Here is an 18,258-nt window from a genome sequence, read left to right on the forward strand (position 1 = left end):
GTTGACTTTTTTATTTTAATGTACGTTTATGTTCAGATTTAGACTCATACAAGTAAATCCCTCCATTTTGTTTCAAAAAAAAAAAAAAAAAAAAAAAGTAAAACAAACAACACAGTGGTTAAATATTAATAAAAAAAAAATATAGAAATTTTAATATTATGAAACTTCATATTAATACTTTTTAAGTTATTTCACATATTTCATGATTAAACTAGTGTATAGACAGGGCGTTGCACCGATTGCTACTTAAATTATATCATGCTAAGTAGCACATATTAATAAAGAGTACATACATATTGATCAGGTACTTCAAGCTTAGAAGTACTTGTATATATAATATATTAATACAAGGAGAAAATTATTCAGATTTAAAAAAAAATTTCTCGTTGGTACATGGAGCCTTGCCATCCACTTTGACGCGATGAGTTAGCAGCTCATTATTAGGCAATAACAAATTTTTTAAAAAAGAATAATTTGTCCTTTTGTATCACTAAGGGAGTGTTCAATAGTTGTTGGATGTGAAAATTGATAATTTAGGTATGATTATTTATTAAAGTAGCGGTTGACTAACTGTTATACAAAAAACTAAAAGAACGACTACAAAAGCAAATAAAAATGATTCGATACGACAAGCCAAGCTAAGCTTTATCCCGCGGCACAAGCTTTGCACAAGCAACTCCACTCATATCCTCCAATAAAACGACCCAAAGATCTAAAGGGGCCGCCTCAAAAATCACCATCTTTTGATCATAGTTGACACCATAGTTCGCTAACCAATTAACCGTTTGGTTCGCCTCCCTATAGCAATGACTCAACATCACTTCCCAACCTTGACGCAAGACAAGAGATTTACATTTCCGAATAAGATAAATATTGGGAGAGTGTGGAGGGGAATCCTCCGCTAAGAAACAGACAACAACCTTCGAATCTACTGCTAGTTGCACCCTTCGATGCCCTGCATTCCAAGCCACAGCAAGCCCCCTAAGAACACCAAGTAGCTCTGCTTTAGTATTCGAAAACCCACCATAGTGAGAAGCAAAAACTTCGAAAATTTCTCCATCATAACCACGAATAATTCCACCAACTCTAGCCCTCCTCGAGTTGCCCTTAAAAGCCATATCCGTATTTAATCTAACCCACCGAACTATAGGGACTTCCCAACGGATAAACACCTCTTTACGCCTAGCCACTCCAGCAACATCCCTCGACAAAGACCTGTCTAAGGCTCTTTTGACATCACGTAGCCATGATGAAAGCCACTTGATCAATGGGAATGCTGGCTTCTTACCTAGCAAATACTCTTTCATTTCGCCACTGCCAAAGCCACCAAAGAGTGATGACAAATACAATAGTACGCTGCTCACCCACCTCAGAACCAATACTACCAATGTTGAATAAAATCCAGTCATTACAAGACATGTCAGCTTCCAGGCTAGATAGTCCCATACCAAGCTTCATCCAAATAGTTGTAGCTACAGGGAACTCACGCAAAATATGGTTAGTGTTCTCTTTAGCCATACATGTAACACCCCCAAATCACCCTCTACAAAAATACCAAAAAAATACGTATAATCACACCGTAGAGATAGACTTAGGCGTATTACCGTCGCGTGATTACGCACGGTTACCAAACTTACTAAATAAAACCAGTTTTTTTGCAACGGAAGACGGTGGGGTGGGGTTTTCGGGTAGAGGGGTTTGGGAAGAAGAAGGGTTTGGGTTTTCTAGATTGGGTTTTAAGGTGGAGGAAAGACGATGGAGTAGGGTTTTCAGATAGAGGGGTATATTGGGGTGGAGTTTCAGGTAGAGGAATGGTAGTGGGGTCGGGATTTCAGGCGGAGGGGAGTGAACTGGGGATTTCTGAGCAAATTTGATGTTGGTTCTTCCTTGATTTTTATAATTTCTTTTATTCATGTTTATGTTAATTTTGAAGGGTTTGAAAATGGGTTCATCTTGAATTTGAGCTTGTTTGCAAGATTAATTCTATTTACTGGCATTGTTCATGTTTTGTAGAAAATTAGATGCAAAATGTTGAATTTTTCGAGGGGATAATTTCAAGAACATTTTTTTTTTTCTGGGAATTTTGAAGTTGATATGCTTTTGTTAGAGCTGTATTTTGCCTTTTGGGATTTGAAATTGGTTTCCCAATGATAATATCTATGGGATTTCAGGTTGAGGGATCGGGATTTCAAGTGATACGGGGCAATGGAGTTTTCAAGTGGTGGCGGTAAGCTGCGTGGTGGTGAGTGAGAGGGGCAGGGTTATTAAGGTCGGATATGGAGGTGATCGGATTTTGGGGGTTACGATTGTCGGATTTCGGAGGTGACAGTTATGGAGCTGCATTTTTATGGAGGTGGAAGGGGAGAGGAAGAAGAAAGGAAAAAAAAAAAGTTTTTTGAATTTAAAAGTTTTTTAAAAAAATAAATTGAATTTTTTTTTGGACAAATGAAAACATGATACATGGCATGTGACGTGCTATTTTAGGTCAAAAGACTTGCTTGGCCTAATAGAATGGAATACCCCCTAAAGATTGGATAATTATAGAATAATCAAAAGGTCGGATTAATAAAAAAAAAGATTGTGCAAAGATTGGATTATTAAAATCAATTTTTTACTTTTTTTTTAATAAAAAAACCACCTTCTTCCCCTAACCTATCCAACAGACCGCCAACCATCTCTTCTCCTCCCTTTTATGACCAACCTTGCCCCTTTCCGAAGACTGGAGACCATCTTACCCTCTTCCCTTCCCGTTTTCAACCTTCCTGCCCTCTTTCCCTCCCAAATTTACCTTTGATAGTCCCCTTCCCAATTCATTTTTGAAATTTCACGAGGTGGACACGATTATACGGTTAGGGAGACAAATCGTTCTCGTCCTTTTCCCGCAACTCCACAACTTAGTTCTGGCGACGGTGAAGGCAATTCAAATGCCAATTTGGAGTTGGTCCCTTTTCCCACAAGTTGGGACTGGTTTTGTGAGGGGCAACAATCCATGGTGGTTGGCGAGGGTGAGGTTTCCATGGCTAGTGAAGGCCATAGGTAAGGTGGGGGTGAGGTTGGGGGGTTCAATGCTGGTGGAGGTTACAGTGGGGGTTAATTGGGGTGGGGGGTGTAAGGGCAAGGGGGTTTTCTAATTTTTTATAATAAAGAAAAATGTTTTAAAAAAATCAACTGACCAATTACAAAGTGACATATGTCACTCTTAACCCATTAAGCAAGTCACAATCGGTTACGCCCTATTTATGGAAGATGTATGTTAAAGGTCATTTTATTTCGAGATAATTAAAAGGTGCTTTATTTTTGGGAGACCGAGCAAAAGTCATAATATTCCTAACAAATTTTTCTATACTATTTTAATATCAAATGTTTATAAATTTTACTCCCTCCATTTTTAAATACTTGCTACACTTTTTTTTTTTTTTTTTTTTTCCGGCCATTTTTAAATTCTTGTTCCATTTTCTTATTTAAAAAGTTTTTATAATATTTAATTCATTTCTTTCACCTGGTGGACCCAATATAAATCATATTTTATATTAATTTCATATTATCTTTCCTCCAATTTTCTCTTACAACTTTTTCTTTTTATAATTTTTTATTTTCCACATACCCACAACCATTATATTTTATTATTTTCTCTAATTTTTCCTAAGACTCCGTGTATAGAGAAATGAAGCTAATATTTAAAAGTAGGGGTACATAACTACATATTACAGTACGAAATAGTAATTTAACATATTAACAATTGAAAACATACATAGACAAGTATGAAAAGAAAAAGTGTTACAATTACAAAGGGAAGTACTCCATATTGTAAATCTGAAATGTGAGAGTAGTGGATTTTCTTTCCAAAAAATACTACAGTAATAAAAATAAAAAAGTGACAGTAGTGGGACTTTTCAACTTCTAACTTCTATTTTTCCCCGACGACTCGACGAGGTTTGAGTTCACACCAACTTTTTTGAAGGAAGGAAGTTCACAACTTCACACTAACTTTTTTGACAGTAATACTGCATCAAGTTCCTTCAAATCAATTCAAAAACATATCATCTTATTTGTTCTTCAGAAAAAAAGAATAAAAACCCTGTACTCGGTATCCGTAATAAATTGAGGTACGCTGCTCAATCCTCTAAAACCTCTGATTTTATGCATTTTAATTATGGATTAGGACTCATTTTGGAGCCTATTTTCTTTTAATTAGAGTTATGAATTTCGAATTATCATTACATAAATATGCTGCTTAGTTAAAAGATCCTGATCATCAACTTTCAGAGCAGATATTTCATATCGGACATAATTTTGTTCTTTTATCTGGCAGTTTAATTTCCCACAATTCTTTTGATTTAGCCAATTCAGGTTGAATTTTTTTTATGTGATGTACTGTACTTCGTATTTGTTCTATGCTATTGTATATTTATATCGTTTCATGCTCTATAATTAAGGAATTGTTTTAGGATATTTTCAATAAGTATTTGTATTTGCTTGATTATTACTCCGTAAAAGAGGGGAAATATTACAAAAACGAAGCATGCAATTCATCGTTAAGAATAATCTTCATATTAATTAGTTGTGTGCCTGTGGATAAAATTTGGCCCTTCATTAAAAGTAAATGCAAATCAACAATCACCGCTGATACCGATACCGATACCGATACCGATACCATAAACTTAAAATAAGTTTCTGTAAAAAAAAGGAAGAATGTTGAAATGGAAATTGGTTGAGCCACTTGAACATTTTTGCTATATATGTGCTATGTATCTTTTATAGGAGTACTTTGTATTAGAATCATTAGATAGCTCTGAGGCACATGGTGTTACTACGTTTGACTGATACAAAGTTATAATCCCTCCGTCCCCTGTTGATAGTCCCTTATGGGCATTTTTTACGGGAATTAATAAACACAAATAAGAATAGTAAAAGAACATTGAAAAAGTAAATTGACATTGGATATGCAAAAAAGTAGAGAGAGAAAGTAATAAAAGTACATGTGAAAACCAAATGTACTTGAGAAATTTAAATTTGCACAAATATTGTTGCAAATTGGAGGTAATTTTTGGTTAAAAATATATATTAATGGTTGTTGGAAAAAGCAAACGGGGTGAATATTTTGGGACTAAAACTTGCCCATAAGGGATTATCATTTGGGGATGGAGGGAGTATGTGATTGGGTTGAATTTGTTAAAATATTGTATAAGTAGGGTTTGTTGGGAAATTAAATAATATAGTGGATTAATATTTTACAGTGTGCTTGGATTAAAAAAAAAGGGGAGATGAGGGTAGAAATAATGATAGTTTTCCATCCAAATTTCTTCATTGCTAAAGAGATTTAAAAAAGGGTCCTTGCAATATCTCATAAACCACTTTATTAGAGTGAATGTGCAGTGGGTTTTGAGTGCCAACAGCACAACTTTCACCATGCTGATGCTGTAATTGATGGATTTGAGAGAGCAATTGAGAGTTAGGTGTGTCAATATAAAATGCGGTTCATAAACTGGTAATAATATTTCTTAAGAGAAATTCAGGAAATCAGCTCATTGTTGTTGCACTTTGGGGCAATAATAATCTCTTACACCTTTTATTATCAACTCTTAGATTTCAGACAACTATTAACAAGAATCTCTTACACCTTTTATTATCAACTCTTAGATTTCAGACAACTATTAACAAGAATGAGCTGTATGAGCAACATGGAAGAATTACGTAGAGAAGCTGAGGAGTTGAAGAGTATAGAGAGGGAGGTGAAAGAAAAGGTCACTCAAGCCAACGAAATTGGAGAGAAGATTGACGAACATGTTAACATATGGCTTAAGGAAGCCAACATTATTGGTATGAAGGTGTCTAAGCTGCTAGTTGATGCAAAGCCTAAGTCAAAGTTACTCAACAAATTATTGTTTCCTAGTCGACGTTCAAAGAAACCAATTGGGGATGATATTGTAAATTCTGTAAAAGTTCTGGTGGATCAAGGATACAATATTTTCCCTACAAAAGGAATAGAACTTATATGGCGTGATGGTTTTGCTGATTTCCATTCTAGGAGATCTACATTTGCCAAGATTATGGAGAGCCTTAAGGATGATGGCATTGGCATCATTGGCATCTCAGGTTTAGGAGGCATTGGCAAGACTAGATTGGTAACGGAAATAGGTAAAAAGGCTAAAGATGAGAAATTGTTTGATCAGGTGCTAATGGCAACTGTATCTCAGGAACCTGACATCAGAAATATCCAAGGAACACTCGCGGATATGTTGGACCTGAAGTTCAAAGATGATGATGAGATGAGCAGAGCTAATGAGCTCAGATCAAGATTCAAGAGAAGGCGTAAGGTTTTAGTTATTCTGGATGATGTTTGGGAAATATTAGACCTGGATAGTATAGGAGTTCCTGTATACTCAAATCAGAAAGGATGTAAGATTGTAGTCACAACACGGCGTGTGAATGTTTGCAAAGATATGTCCTGTAATCTGGTAGCTCCCTTGGATAAGATAATGTATGATGAAGCATGGGATTTGTTCAAAGAGTATGCGGACCTGAACGATAAAAAATCCAACAACTTTATGAGTAAGGCAAGAAAAATTGCGAGAAAATGTGGTGGCCTGCCACTTGCAATTGTTGTAGTTGGAAGTGCTCTAAGGGGCAAAGATTTTGAAGATTATGAAGATGCACTTGAAAGACTCAATAATTCCAAATTTGTAAACGTAGAAAGTGCTGATATGGAGATCTACCCTTGCCTGAAATTAAGTTATGATTATTTGAAAGATGAAGATGCAAAGAAATGTTTTCTGCTGTGCTCAGTGTTTCCAGAGGACAGTTCAATATTTGCACTTAAATTGGCAAGGTACGCGCATGGACAATGCCTGTTTCAAAATGTTAATTCAATTGATGAAGCAAGATTGAGGATATTTGCTTCTATTGAAAAACTTGAAGATGCTGGTTTGTTGTCTCCTGTGCCTCGTACTCGACATCGTAAAGGTAATTATTTCCAAACCTGGCCTGTCCTGAAAATGCATGATATGGTTCGTGCTTTTGCTTTGTGGATAACTGAAGAAAATGGCGCTTCCTCCTTTGTGCTGACCTCTAAGAATGAAGAGATATGGATGAGAAACTATAAGAACGCAACTTCTATGTATCTTACAAGATTTAAGTTAGAGTGGAAGAACTTTCCTAACAAAGTGAAATGCCCAAACTTGAAAATGCTGATTGTCTCAAGTCACGTATCTATGGTATCATTCGAAAAATATCAAGGTAAATAATTTAGTTTAAATTTACTTGTATATATTTTCATTGGTTAATGAAATCGGAGTTCATGAATAGAAAACCTCATGAATGGAATTTCCTCTTCCTCGTTTGCAGGGGTTTTTGAAGTTACAAGTGCTCTTCAGGTACTTGACATGTCATCCAAATCCAGTCATACACACAATGTATTGCCGCCAATATCACTGGAAACTCTCAAAAACCTCAGAAACCTTCATCTGGATGGAGCTGTCCATTCAAGGTATTATTAAAGAAAATTTATTGACGCATTTAAATTAAATGATAGGTCCATACATATGCCAGAAACCAGCACTAACAGTTATAAGGAACATTATTGTTAGGAAATCGGGTAGAAATATTTGAATTTTATTACAAACAACAATAACATATTAGCACTCATTTTTCAATTCTCGAACCTTGACAGTACAGTCTCACTAGTCAGTTGATGAGAACTCTCAACTATTTCACTAAATCTGAGAAATGAATCTAGCTAAAGACTTTCCTAAGAGGCGATCCAGAAATCTACTTAGTTAAGAAATATATATGTTTTCCTGATAGAGTATAAAACATATTCCTGGGCCTTGAGGCCCAACTGATGGTTGAGGCCCAGGAATATGTTTTATACTCTTATCATTTCCTAATTACATTTGTCTGCTGCAACTTACCTGTATCAACTTTTAAGTCAAGTTTTTTTTTTTAATTCCCCCCCCCCCCCCCCTCTAATCCAGGTGTTTTTTTTCACATTAAGCTCTTGTGGACCGAATATGAATTGATCATGTCATATAACAGAACACAGCGTAGTCAATCACATGCAGTGATCTGTATGACATTGAGAAACTTATGAAAATATGTCGATCAACCTGTATTGCTATGTGGAAATATTTACAATATGCTAAGTATATACTACTATACTAGTAGTGAAAGTCCTAAACATGATAGAACTCCTGTACACCCTAAAATTGCTTGGTTAGGCTTTTGGAGGCATTTTGGTCCATCAAGATTATCTAGATTATAATGGTTGGGGGGAAGGTACTTGCTTGCCAAAAAAAAAAAAAAAATCTAAGGTAGTAGCTTATCTAGCTATTTAGGCAATTGTTGCACATCTGGAGCTAATCAGCTTTGCAAAAATTGTTTGATGTTGCACCTATCTGAGCTAGGAGGGTTGGCTTATTGCTGTGGTGTTTTGTGGATTAAAAGGGATGTTGCTTAGAAAGCTGATGTTGAATTGCATGATAGTACAAGCAACTAGGTTAGTCAGTGAACCATTAACTCATGTTCTTCTTTAAGTTTTGTGGCTTGCAACCAGACATTGATTATAACTTTAGCTTAAAATGTGCTTTGGCACATACTTAAGACAAATTGCTACAATATTATGATAAATATTTACTTGGTTATGTTATTCTATACTCTACTGGACAGATTTCTTAATACAATCAGGAGAATGATTTTTTAATATAATCAAGAGAATTTGTAAACTGATTTTTTTTTTTTATTGAATTGAATTTGATGTTAAAGATTAGTAATATATAATAGTTGGTTTGTTTCAGGAGTAAGGAAATGTCTATGATAGGATTACTACAGAACCTGGAGATTCTCGAATTGAGCCTTGGTTTACAGCAAACAGTATTACCAGAATGTATAGGGGAGCTTAGTAACTTGCGACTGCTGGACCTTTCTAGATGGTATGGGTTGAGATTGATACCTCGCAATATATTACCAAAATTAACAAAGCTGGAGGAGCTATATACCCCTGCATTTCATATTCCTGATTACAAGTGCCACTGGGATACAAATTTTTTGTCTGATTTAAAGTTTTTACCTTGTTTGACTGCCTTCGCCGGCCAATTCATGGGCTTTCAAACCCTTCCAGATGATTCAAGGTTTGGGAATTTGCAAAGGTACTACATAAACTGCAGACCCCACCACTTGAAAAATGAAGATATTAGATGGACAAAAACTTTGGGACTGGACGAATATAATGAATTGTCAGAGAAGGTGTTCAATAAGTTGTTACCTGGTGTGGAGTGTCTTAAAATTGTGGGACAAGAGTATATACGTGGTTTCCAAAACTTGTGTCCTCAGATTGATAATGCCGGTTTCCAGAATCTTAGGGAGCTAATTCTAGAGTGCATTTACAGTCTTGAATATCTTATTGATACAACAGGAAGTGGAGTAGGACTGCCTTCCTTAACAGCAGCATTCCCCAATTTGGTTGATCTTACTCTGGAAAATATAACCCTGCTGCGCAAAATGTGCCATGGCAAACTTCCAGGCAGTTACTTCTCAGAGCTTAAAAGTGCTGCGATCATAAATTGCCGAAAGTTGAAGAATGTAGTTCCTGACATGCTTCCAATTGGACCAAAGTTGGAAGAACTAGAAGTAGAAGAGTGTTACCCAATGAAGTATGTGTATGATCTGGTGGAAGAACAATCAAGTCAGCACACACAAATACAGCTGCAATTTCTTCCCTGTCCTAAAGTTCTTGAGTTATATGACCTTCATCAGCTGCAGAGCATATGGAATGTGCCCCCCCAGTTGGTATGAACAATCTCCATCCCATTACATTCTTGTGCATGCATTTACATACCTCCAAATTGCATATTGTTTTTGAACATAATTACCTCATTCGTTCAAAATAAATGTGTTAAGTGCAGCTGTCATGAGAATTATGTGTCCCGCATTGAAAGATATGGTAAAGAGCTTTCACTTTATAACCCAACAAGCGGGCTACTCCTATTGTCAATTGGTTTTTGAATGTAACCTCACTTTGGGCTTTGTTATTATTTAATAAGTAAATCATTTAAGTAGTTTTCAATATGAATCTGAAATTTTAATTATTTTATACATTATTATGCTGGCTTTTTTCTAAATCTTCCCTCTTTTTGTTAATGTATTTACTTTTTTACCCTCTATTTCTTGAAACAGGAGCTAATTGACAAGCACTACTATGTAGAGTTGTGCAAGCTGGTTGTGAGATGCCTAGAATCACTTGTTACGTTCAAGCTTCACAAGTCCTTAGAGTTGGAAGAAGTTTTTCCGCGTGTTGAACTCAACAGCCAGAGATCTGATGCACAACTCTCAAACTTAGTTGAGTTAGACTTGCTACTCTTACCTAAATTAAAGTGCATATGGAAAGGCTATCAGCATTATTATAGCCTCCAAAATCTTGAACGCATAAAACTAGACGAATGTGATGCATTGACAACTGTTTTCACATCCTCTCATGCCCGAAGTTTGCAAAAATTACAATACCTTGTGATAAATAATTGCAAAGCGCTGGAGACAATCGTTACACTAGATGATCAGGATGAAGCAATGAGGCTTTCTCATACCTCTACTTCATTTCAAAGCTTTCAAGAAATTAAGAAGATTGATATAAGTTCATGTAACAAATTAAAGACTATCCTGCCAATTTCTTTTGTAGCAATGGAACTTCCTAAACTTGAAAGCATCGACATCAAAGAGTGTGCTGAGCTGGAGCAAGTGTTTGGAGATCATGGTCAAGAAATTGCAGCAGAGGGTAGGAAGGTTGTAATGAACAATCTGAAGGAGTTGACGCTTGTGAAGTTACCAAGTCTAGTTCGGTTCTCACCACTTAATTGTAGTATATCTGTCTCGTCTCTATCACAAACGGTAGAGCAAGATTATAGTGGCTGCATGGACCTTCTTAACTTTCTCCCTCACTATGAACCTCACAATTGGCAGTGGCAAGAAGATTAAGATCTTGGTCTCTTGTTTTGCATTTGTCTCGATGTGTATTTTGTAACTATGGAGTATGATGTTTTCATAATTTTTATTAACATAATATTAAACACTCAATTTGATTTGGTACGGTTTAAATTTTTTTCCTTACTACATGATAGAGTATATAAATCAATCCTGAGCTACAACCATCAGCTTATGGTTGGATCGGTGATAACTTGTTATTCGATATGATTTTAGGGTGATTTTGAACCTTGCTTACTTGATATATTGACATTTTGGTTCACTTCTACTCTATTTTCGTTCAATTTTTGTGTATCCCTTGTTTCACGGGTTGCTGGTGTTTTTGTTGAGTTTTTAGGTCCAAAGACGATCATTTGAAGCATATGGATGATAAACCGAGGATAGAAGCCGAGACAAAGGAGCAAAACCGAAGAAAAAGTGAAGATAAGGGCCTTAGAGAGCCTGCACGGGCGTACCATACCTTCACATCCGTGCAGGTACGCCCGTGCAGGAGTGCATAACAACGATCAGGAACTTCAGTCTGTTGCTTTCAAGACCTGCACGTCCGTGTAGAGTTCAGCACCTCCGTGCAGGATACTCAGCACGTCCGTGCTAATCCTGCACGTCCGTGCAGCTCGCCTAGCCCGAATCAGTTTCAAAACCGATCCTGCAATTCAAGGCCTGCACGTCTGCGCCATTTTTGGCACGTCCGTGCGGGATTCCCAGGCCAAGTCAGTTGCTACTTATCCTAATCCTCTGGCTCTGTCGCCCGTGCCAAGCTTGGCACGTCCGTGCGTATTAGGCTGCACGTCCGTGCCAAGTCTGGCACGTCCGTGCAGACCTGTAATCGTGCCCGACTCTTGTTTTCGATCTCCGTCTTTTTTATTTGGGGTCTTTATAAATAACCCCTTGAGCTCATTTGTACGGATCTTCTTCCTCCTTAACTCCTTTAGACTTATCTTCTTAATTAGTTCATAGCTTTATTCTCCCTTAGTTTAGTTTCTCAAAAACTCAATCATTTGTAAGAATTATTGGAAGTTTGTTCCATCAATTTCAACATTTTCTCAACCTTGAAGCTTATTAAGTAATCTATTTCTCTCCTTTGCTATTTAATTTTCTGATTTTATCTTTGATTAATCTTAGGTCTTGCTTAATCTTTGTTAATTGCTCTTGCATGCTTAATCATCCTTTTGTAATCTCTCTCCTAGTTTAATTGAATTCATGTTAACCCTAGATTTAATTGTTAGATTGCTTTCCACCATGTTTAGTGAGTAGTTTCTTAGTTAGGGGTTGGGTGAAAATCCAACCAAGCTATGGTTGATTGACTTGGATTTATTCATGTTCTACCTTGGATTGATAGTTGTTTATGCTTGAATTGATTATTGCATGTGTGTTTTGATGGCCACTTTATACTCATGTGTTCATCCCTCTTCTCACACCGAAAGATGGGGATTTGGAGTGAGTCCTTTCTTGTGCAATAAGATTATGCTACCTTCATGACTATGGATGTTTGGTTTCATTGAGTAGGATGCTTTAGTGTGGTAATTAGGTGAGAAATCCCAATTATTTGTGCTTCATGCTAGTTCGGAACAATCGAGAGACAAACTCGAGCTAGAAACCCACTTCCTATCCTTGATGCTTAATCCTTGTTATTTCGGTACTTAATCTAGGAAATATTTATGTTGTAACTTTGAAAGAAGACAATGTTAAATTTCTATTCTATCTTCCATGTGTGCTCATGATTTATTCTTGTTATTGATTCCTTGGTTTTGGTTGGTGTTGAATCCCGTTTCCCCTAGCGTTCCTTTATATAGTAGTTAACCAATCAAAACCCAATTTGTGACCGAATTAGCTTATAACCGTTTCATACTCTTGGTGTTTTTTACCCATTCCCTATGGATATCATCCTTTACTTACCCTAGACTTGTCTTAGGTTAGTTTAGGTAGAAATATTGTTTGGTTTAGGGTGATTATATCCCTTTACCAATCGGTTTATATACTCTATCACTAAATGGTTTTAATAAAAATAAGTTCATTTTTATTTGTCTTGATTTCCTCAACTACAAGTCACTGCTCCAAAAGCCTGGTTTGGCCAAAGTGGCAGACTCCATAATGTATTTTAGTTGTCATTTCCCAAATACCATGAGTTTTCAGAAATTTTTGAGCAAATTTGATGCTTAATTTGGTAATGAGCTGAGAAGATAAACAATAACACTCATTGTGGTAGTTTAGCAGTATAGTTGCAGTTTTTGCACAAGGGATACCACATTCACCTTGAAATTAAAATCAAAACAAAATTTGGATAACTGCTTGCACTAGGGGATCTTCCATCCTACTATTGAAACGATTATGGAAGTAATTAGAAGATTAAATCAAATCTTTCTATGTATCAAAAAAACTCAAATTTATAGCATGATACTTTTCTTGCTAGAATTAAGTTGATTTTATTCTAAATCCATAGAGCTCCGGCCTCTTTCAACATTGGCACGAGTCTTCCTTGAACCTGCAGGCTAATAATCTCATTAGCACCACCAACTAATTTTTGGCCTATGAAAACTGCAGGTATAGCCGGCCTAAGTCCTAGCCTTTGTAGCGCTCTATCTACTTCTTGCCCGTTGGAAATGTCATCTAGCTGATAAATTGTTGCGTTTGCTCCATAGCCGCTGATCAGTTTAATCACTGAGTGGCTTATGCAGCATGAACTTCTGCTGAAGATAACTAAAGGCTTTTGTTCCACTAATCTGTTCACAGTATCCATTACTAGCTAGTTATCTGACTTTTTTGCTGAGTTTTTTTTGGGATGTACTGTTTTTTCTCTTCTTCTGCGCTGTATAGCTCTTTCTGAAAACAGAATGAAGCAGGCAGATAAGGATCAACTGTGTTACTGCAGATTGGTTTTGGTAATGGATTTTCTTGCCTTCGCTGTGATGTGAGTAATTTGATCCATCACACATGCCATCTATTTATATTATGAGTTAATCAGTGATTGACATTGCTTCTCTATTATTTTATATAAAAGTAGTGCAAGGAATGATGCTCCATAAAATCAGTTTATTCCACAATATATCCTCTTTAGGCTTGAAATTCTGTGGATATGTTGTCTCGAGGTTTAAAGAACTGATCAGTGATCTGTGGACATGGTAAAGAAAGGGAATCTGGATAGAACTACAGATCAAATAACGAGTAGTGTTTAAATTTTGCTTTTGAAGCACTCGAAGAGACTACTTTGTCTACTTATGCTCAAAGGTATCACCTGGAATATGGTACGGGCTCCATGATGCTCAGAATATGTATCTTTGGAACCGATGCTAGTTTAATTTACAGCACAGTGTCTAAGTTCAATGTATTTTGAACTTTTATACATTTCATGATACCTAAGAGTTTTATTACATTAATCTCAATGAGCAACAATTATGGGATTAAGATGGTGCATGATTCCTGATCTCATATGGGAATAATCTTACTATGACAGCGGCATTAATATCTGAAACTCTGCTGTTGACTTAAGAGATCTAACTTCAGGGTGTATAAGAAATTTTATCATCACTTTGTGGTGATTATATGAAACTGTTAAATAACAAATGTACGAAAATACCTAAGGTAAGGCTGTTCACCGTTTTTATTGTCTTAATTTAAGGACATACTGAAGTATACATGTACTGCTTGATAGCAGGACATGTTGCAATACTGCATGGAGTACAAATTTTTTTCATTTTTTGAGAAAATGCTTTAACTTGTTAATATCTCATAAACAATTTCATAAGACAGAGAAGAATGTTGAGCTTGTATGGTTCTAGTGTGACTGTGTGAGTGGAATGTCAACTCGGGTTTGTTTGATCATTGTGATATTCTGGACATGCAGAAAAAGGCACAAAAGGGGATGGTGTGGCAGTGGCTCTGTGGAAGGAAAAGCAGAAAAGGGATGCAAGAATGATTCTTCCCACCACATTAATGTGTCAGATTAGGTTCTCTTGGTATCGTACTACCTTTGTCCAGCCTCTGCCTTCAAAGGATGACGCGCTGCTACTTTTGTATAGATTAATTGCATCAGCCTCATACATCTAGAAATATCTGTTGATTATGTAATTACAACCGATAACTATGAGTATTAGCACTCACAGAAAAGTCACATTCAGTCACTGAGAACCAAGTAAAAATGTGTCACAGCAAGAAGTTGTTACAAACTTTCTTTTTATCTGAAGTTTTGAGCATATGCGTATGCTATACATTAATTGTTTTGATTTTGCATGATCATATAAAAGATGATTCATATGTCTAATTCTTTTTTGATGTAAGTGGTTAAGAAAAATAGCCCAAGGATAGATGTCTGAAATAATTGGCATCTTTAATGATTTTTTTCAGTTTTTTCAAATTTGAAAGGTTCTGTTCTACCTTTCAAACACCAGATTCTTTTAATGAGCAGAATTCTTGATACAAGATAACTCCTAGTTATAAAAGATAGCTCTAGGAGATGCCAACGGCCACTTATATATGTTGTCGACCTCCCAGTAACGTTTAGTCTTTACCCTCTATCAAAGAACTGAGAGGGTAAGGACTCTAAGGAGTCTAAGGACATGACTGTCAGAGGAATAAAATCAGTTTTGAGTCGCGTATTTCTCATAAACTTCTATGTGGGAAAGATAATCACGACTCTTTATCCAAAAAGCAGGTTTTTAAACTGATATTCTGCCTTTTTATCCTTTACTTTGGAGGTCTTCAGAAGAAAGAAAAATACCGCGTTTTTATTTGGATCAGATTCATGCAGTGAATGTGGCAACTAGACATAGATTTTGTGTCCTTGATATGCTATAGCTATCATTAGTCAATATTCCTTTTGTATGTCATCACTTTTCCTTACAAGAAGACTTCTTGGTGTGGGAGATTTAGATTATATTAGTATTGATGTTTTAAAAACTCTATTATCAAAACTTTCCAATGAGTTATTAACTTAATATATATGAAATACAGTACCTGTTTAATGCCTTGACTAAAAAAATACAGATTTTGCACTCGATGTAAGTTAGCCTTCTGATCCTTCTGATCAACAGGCCCAACAGGATGAAGAAACAGAAAATGAGATGTAATTTCATAATTTGATAAAAAGTTTACATTTTCTTTAGTGTACTTTTACTTTCTAGGATCACCTCATCCTTTATTTAAGGAATAAGTAAAATCTGGACTGCCTAAACCTGTAAAGATTAATAATATTTTGTTCTTTGTTACAACACTATATTTTAGTTGGCAGAGGATATGAAGCAGCAGCTGCCGGCTGAATCACTATTGGCTGGTGAAGAATGCAACTGCTGACAGAATGGGTTTTACTATGATGTTCCCTGGGACTGCCAGAAAAATAAAATTATGACAGTGGCATGATAACTCTACTGTCGTATCTTCTAAAAGCCGTTCTATTTTTACTAGTTAAGTTTAAACCTTTGTATCAGATTCTGGTTTGTGTCCTTCAGCATAGTATTGACTAATTTCACAGTAAACCTGACTATTTAATTACTAGTCAGGATGATTGCTCTAATAAAAAATAATTAGCATTGCTGAAGCTGAACTAGCAGCTAAATGTTACTTTGACATCACTGTATTTGGGTTATGTTACTATGTGCATCAATCTAATATGCTGCTCAAATGTGGCCAGCCATATCTATAACTAATGTGAAAAAGTAAAAGCAGAATACAACTCCATGCTGCAAACACTGCCAAGCACATGAAGGAATTTTATCTACAATCAACAGCTCAAGGTGTAGTGAAGAGCCAAAAAAGGTTTTTAAGCCAATTCTACAGTACGCCGAGGTTGTCTGCTTGTAATGAACTTTTTTAGCTGCTTTATCTAAACTGACAATTGTTTGAATTGTGCACATAGCTTACAGAGGAATAAATGCTGACACGAGATTGTACAAGTCAGTACGGAAGGAATGTCAACTTCGGATTTGGCCTAGCTAGAGATTTGCAAGCTAATTAAGGTTGGCTTCTAGTATAGCATGACTGCATGATACAGGCTGTAGCATCAAACTCTCTAGAACAAGGAAGAATATTTTTTACACAGTGACGTGCAGTAATGTAGTACAGTGTAAGGGTATGAAATTGTTTGATTTTATTCTAAACCCATAGAGCTCCGGCCTCTTTCAACATTGGCACAAGTTTTCCTTGGACCTGCAGGCTAATAATCTCATTAGCACCACCAACTAATTTTTGGCCTATGAAAACTGCAGGAATACTCGGCCTAAGTCCTAGCCTTTGTAGCGCTCTATCTATTTCTTGCCCATTGGAAATGTCATCTAGCTGATAAATTGTTGCGTTTGCTCCATAGCCGCTGATCAGTTTAATCACTGAGTGGCTTATGCAGCAAGAGCTTCTGCTGAAGATTACCAAAGGCTTTTGTTCCACTAATCTGTTCACGGTATCCATTTTTGCTGAGTTTTTCGGGATGTACTGTTTTTTTCCTTTTCTTCTGCACTATATAGTTTTTTCTGAAAACAGAATGAAGCAGAAAGATCAGTATCAAATGTGTTACTGCTGCTGGGTTTTGGTAATGGATTTTCTTGCCTTCGCTGTGAGTAATTTGAGCCATCATACATGCCATCTATTTATAGTATGAGTAGTTCAGTGATTGACATTGCTTCTCTAATATTTTATTTAAAAGTAGTGCAAGGAATGATGTTCCATAAAGATCAGTTTATTCCATTATATATCCTCCTTCAGGCTTGAAATTCTGTCGATATGTTGTCTCAATGTTTAAAGAACTGGTCAGTGATCTGTGGACATGTTAAAGATAGGGAATCTAGATAGAACATACAGATGATCAAAATAAATAATGAGTAGTGTTTAATTTTTGCTTTTGAAGCACTCGAATAGACTACTTATGCTCAAAGGTATCGCCTGGAATAGTGGAATATGGTACAGGCCCCATGATGCTCAGAATATAAATTCTTGGAACCGATGCTAGTTATATTTACAGTACATCAAGAGTAAATTCAATGTATTTGAACTTTTACACATTCATGACATATAAGAGGTTTCTTACATTATTCTCAATGAGCACCAATTATGGGGTTAAGATGGTGCATGATTCCTGCTCTCATATGAGATTCTTACTATAAACAGCAGCATTAGTAAGCATTCAGAACTCTGCTATTGCTTAAGAATTCTAACTCCAGTGTGTATAAGTAGTACTCCGTATTATAATTAATTTAATTATTTGATGACTTATGTGATTAGGTAAGGCTGTTCATCATTTTTATTGTTTAAGGACATACTGAAGTATACAATTACTGTTTGATTGCAGGACATGCTGCAATACTG

The 18,258-nt window shown here is 36.1% G+C and overlaps 1 protein-coding gene and 2 pseudogenes across 1 annotated transcript; 1 reads left to right on the forward strand and 2 right to left on the reverse strand.

Moving 5' to 3' along the window:
- Positions 1-3,976: 3,976 nt before the first annotated feature.
- LOC145627343 (disease resistance protein At4g27190-like) lies at positions 3,977-11,100 on the forward strand. Its single transcript, XM_081679735.1, has 5 exons — positions 3,977-4,106; positions 5,641-7,236; positions 7,345-7,486; positions 8,793-9,783; positions 10,171-11,100. Exons 2-5 carry the CDS (start codon positions 5,664-5,666, stop codon positions 10,963-10,965), a joined length of 3,501 nt encoding a protein of 1,166 aa, XP_081535861.1. The 5' UTR covers positions 3,977-4,106; positions 5,641-5,663; the 3' UTR covers positions 10,966-11,100.
- A 2,299-nt stretch (positions 11,101-13,399) lies between these two features.
- LOC145628219 (monothiol glutaredoxin-S1 pseudogene) lies at positions 13,400-13,708 on the reverse strand (annotated as a pseudogene).
- A 3,347-nt stretch (positions 13,709-17,055) lies between these two features.
- LOC145628220 (monothiol glutaredoxin-S1 pseudogene) lies at positions 17,056-17,364 on the reverse strand (annotated as a pseudogene).
- Between the last annotated feature and the right edge of the window lie 894 nt (positions 17,365-18,258).

This window comes from Chenopodium album, chromosome 4 (genome assembly GCF_948465745.1).
Source record: "Chenopodium album chromosome 4, dcCheAlbu1.1, whole genome shotgun sequence".
NCBI lineage: Eukaryota > Viridiplantae > Streptophyta > Magnoliopsida > Caryophyllales > Amaranthaceae > Chenopodium > Chenopodium album.

Coding starts and splice junctions, on each gene's coding strand:
- LOC145627343 (XM_081679735.1), top strand. CDS start 5,664: ATGAGCTGTATGAGCAACATGGAAGAATTACGTAGAGAAGCTGAGGAG. Junction 7,487..8,792: donor GATGGAGCTGTCCATTCAAG/GTATTATTAAAG, acceptor GGTTTGTTTCAG/GAGTAAGGAAATGTCTATGA. Junction 9,784..10,170: donor GGAATGTGCCCCCCCAGTTG/GTATGAACAATC, acceptor TTCTTGAAACAG/GAGCTAATTGACAAGCACTA.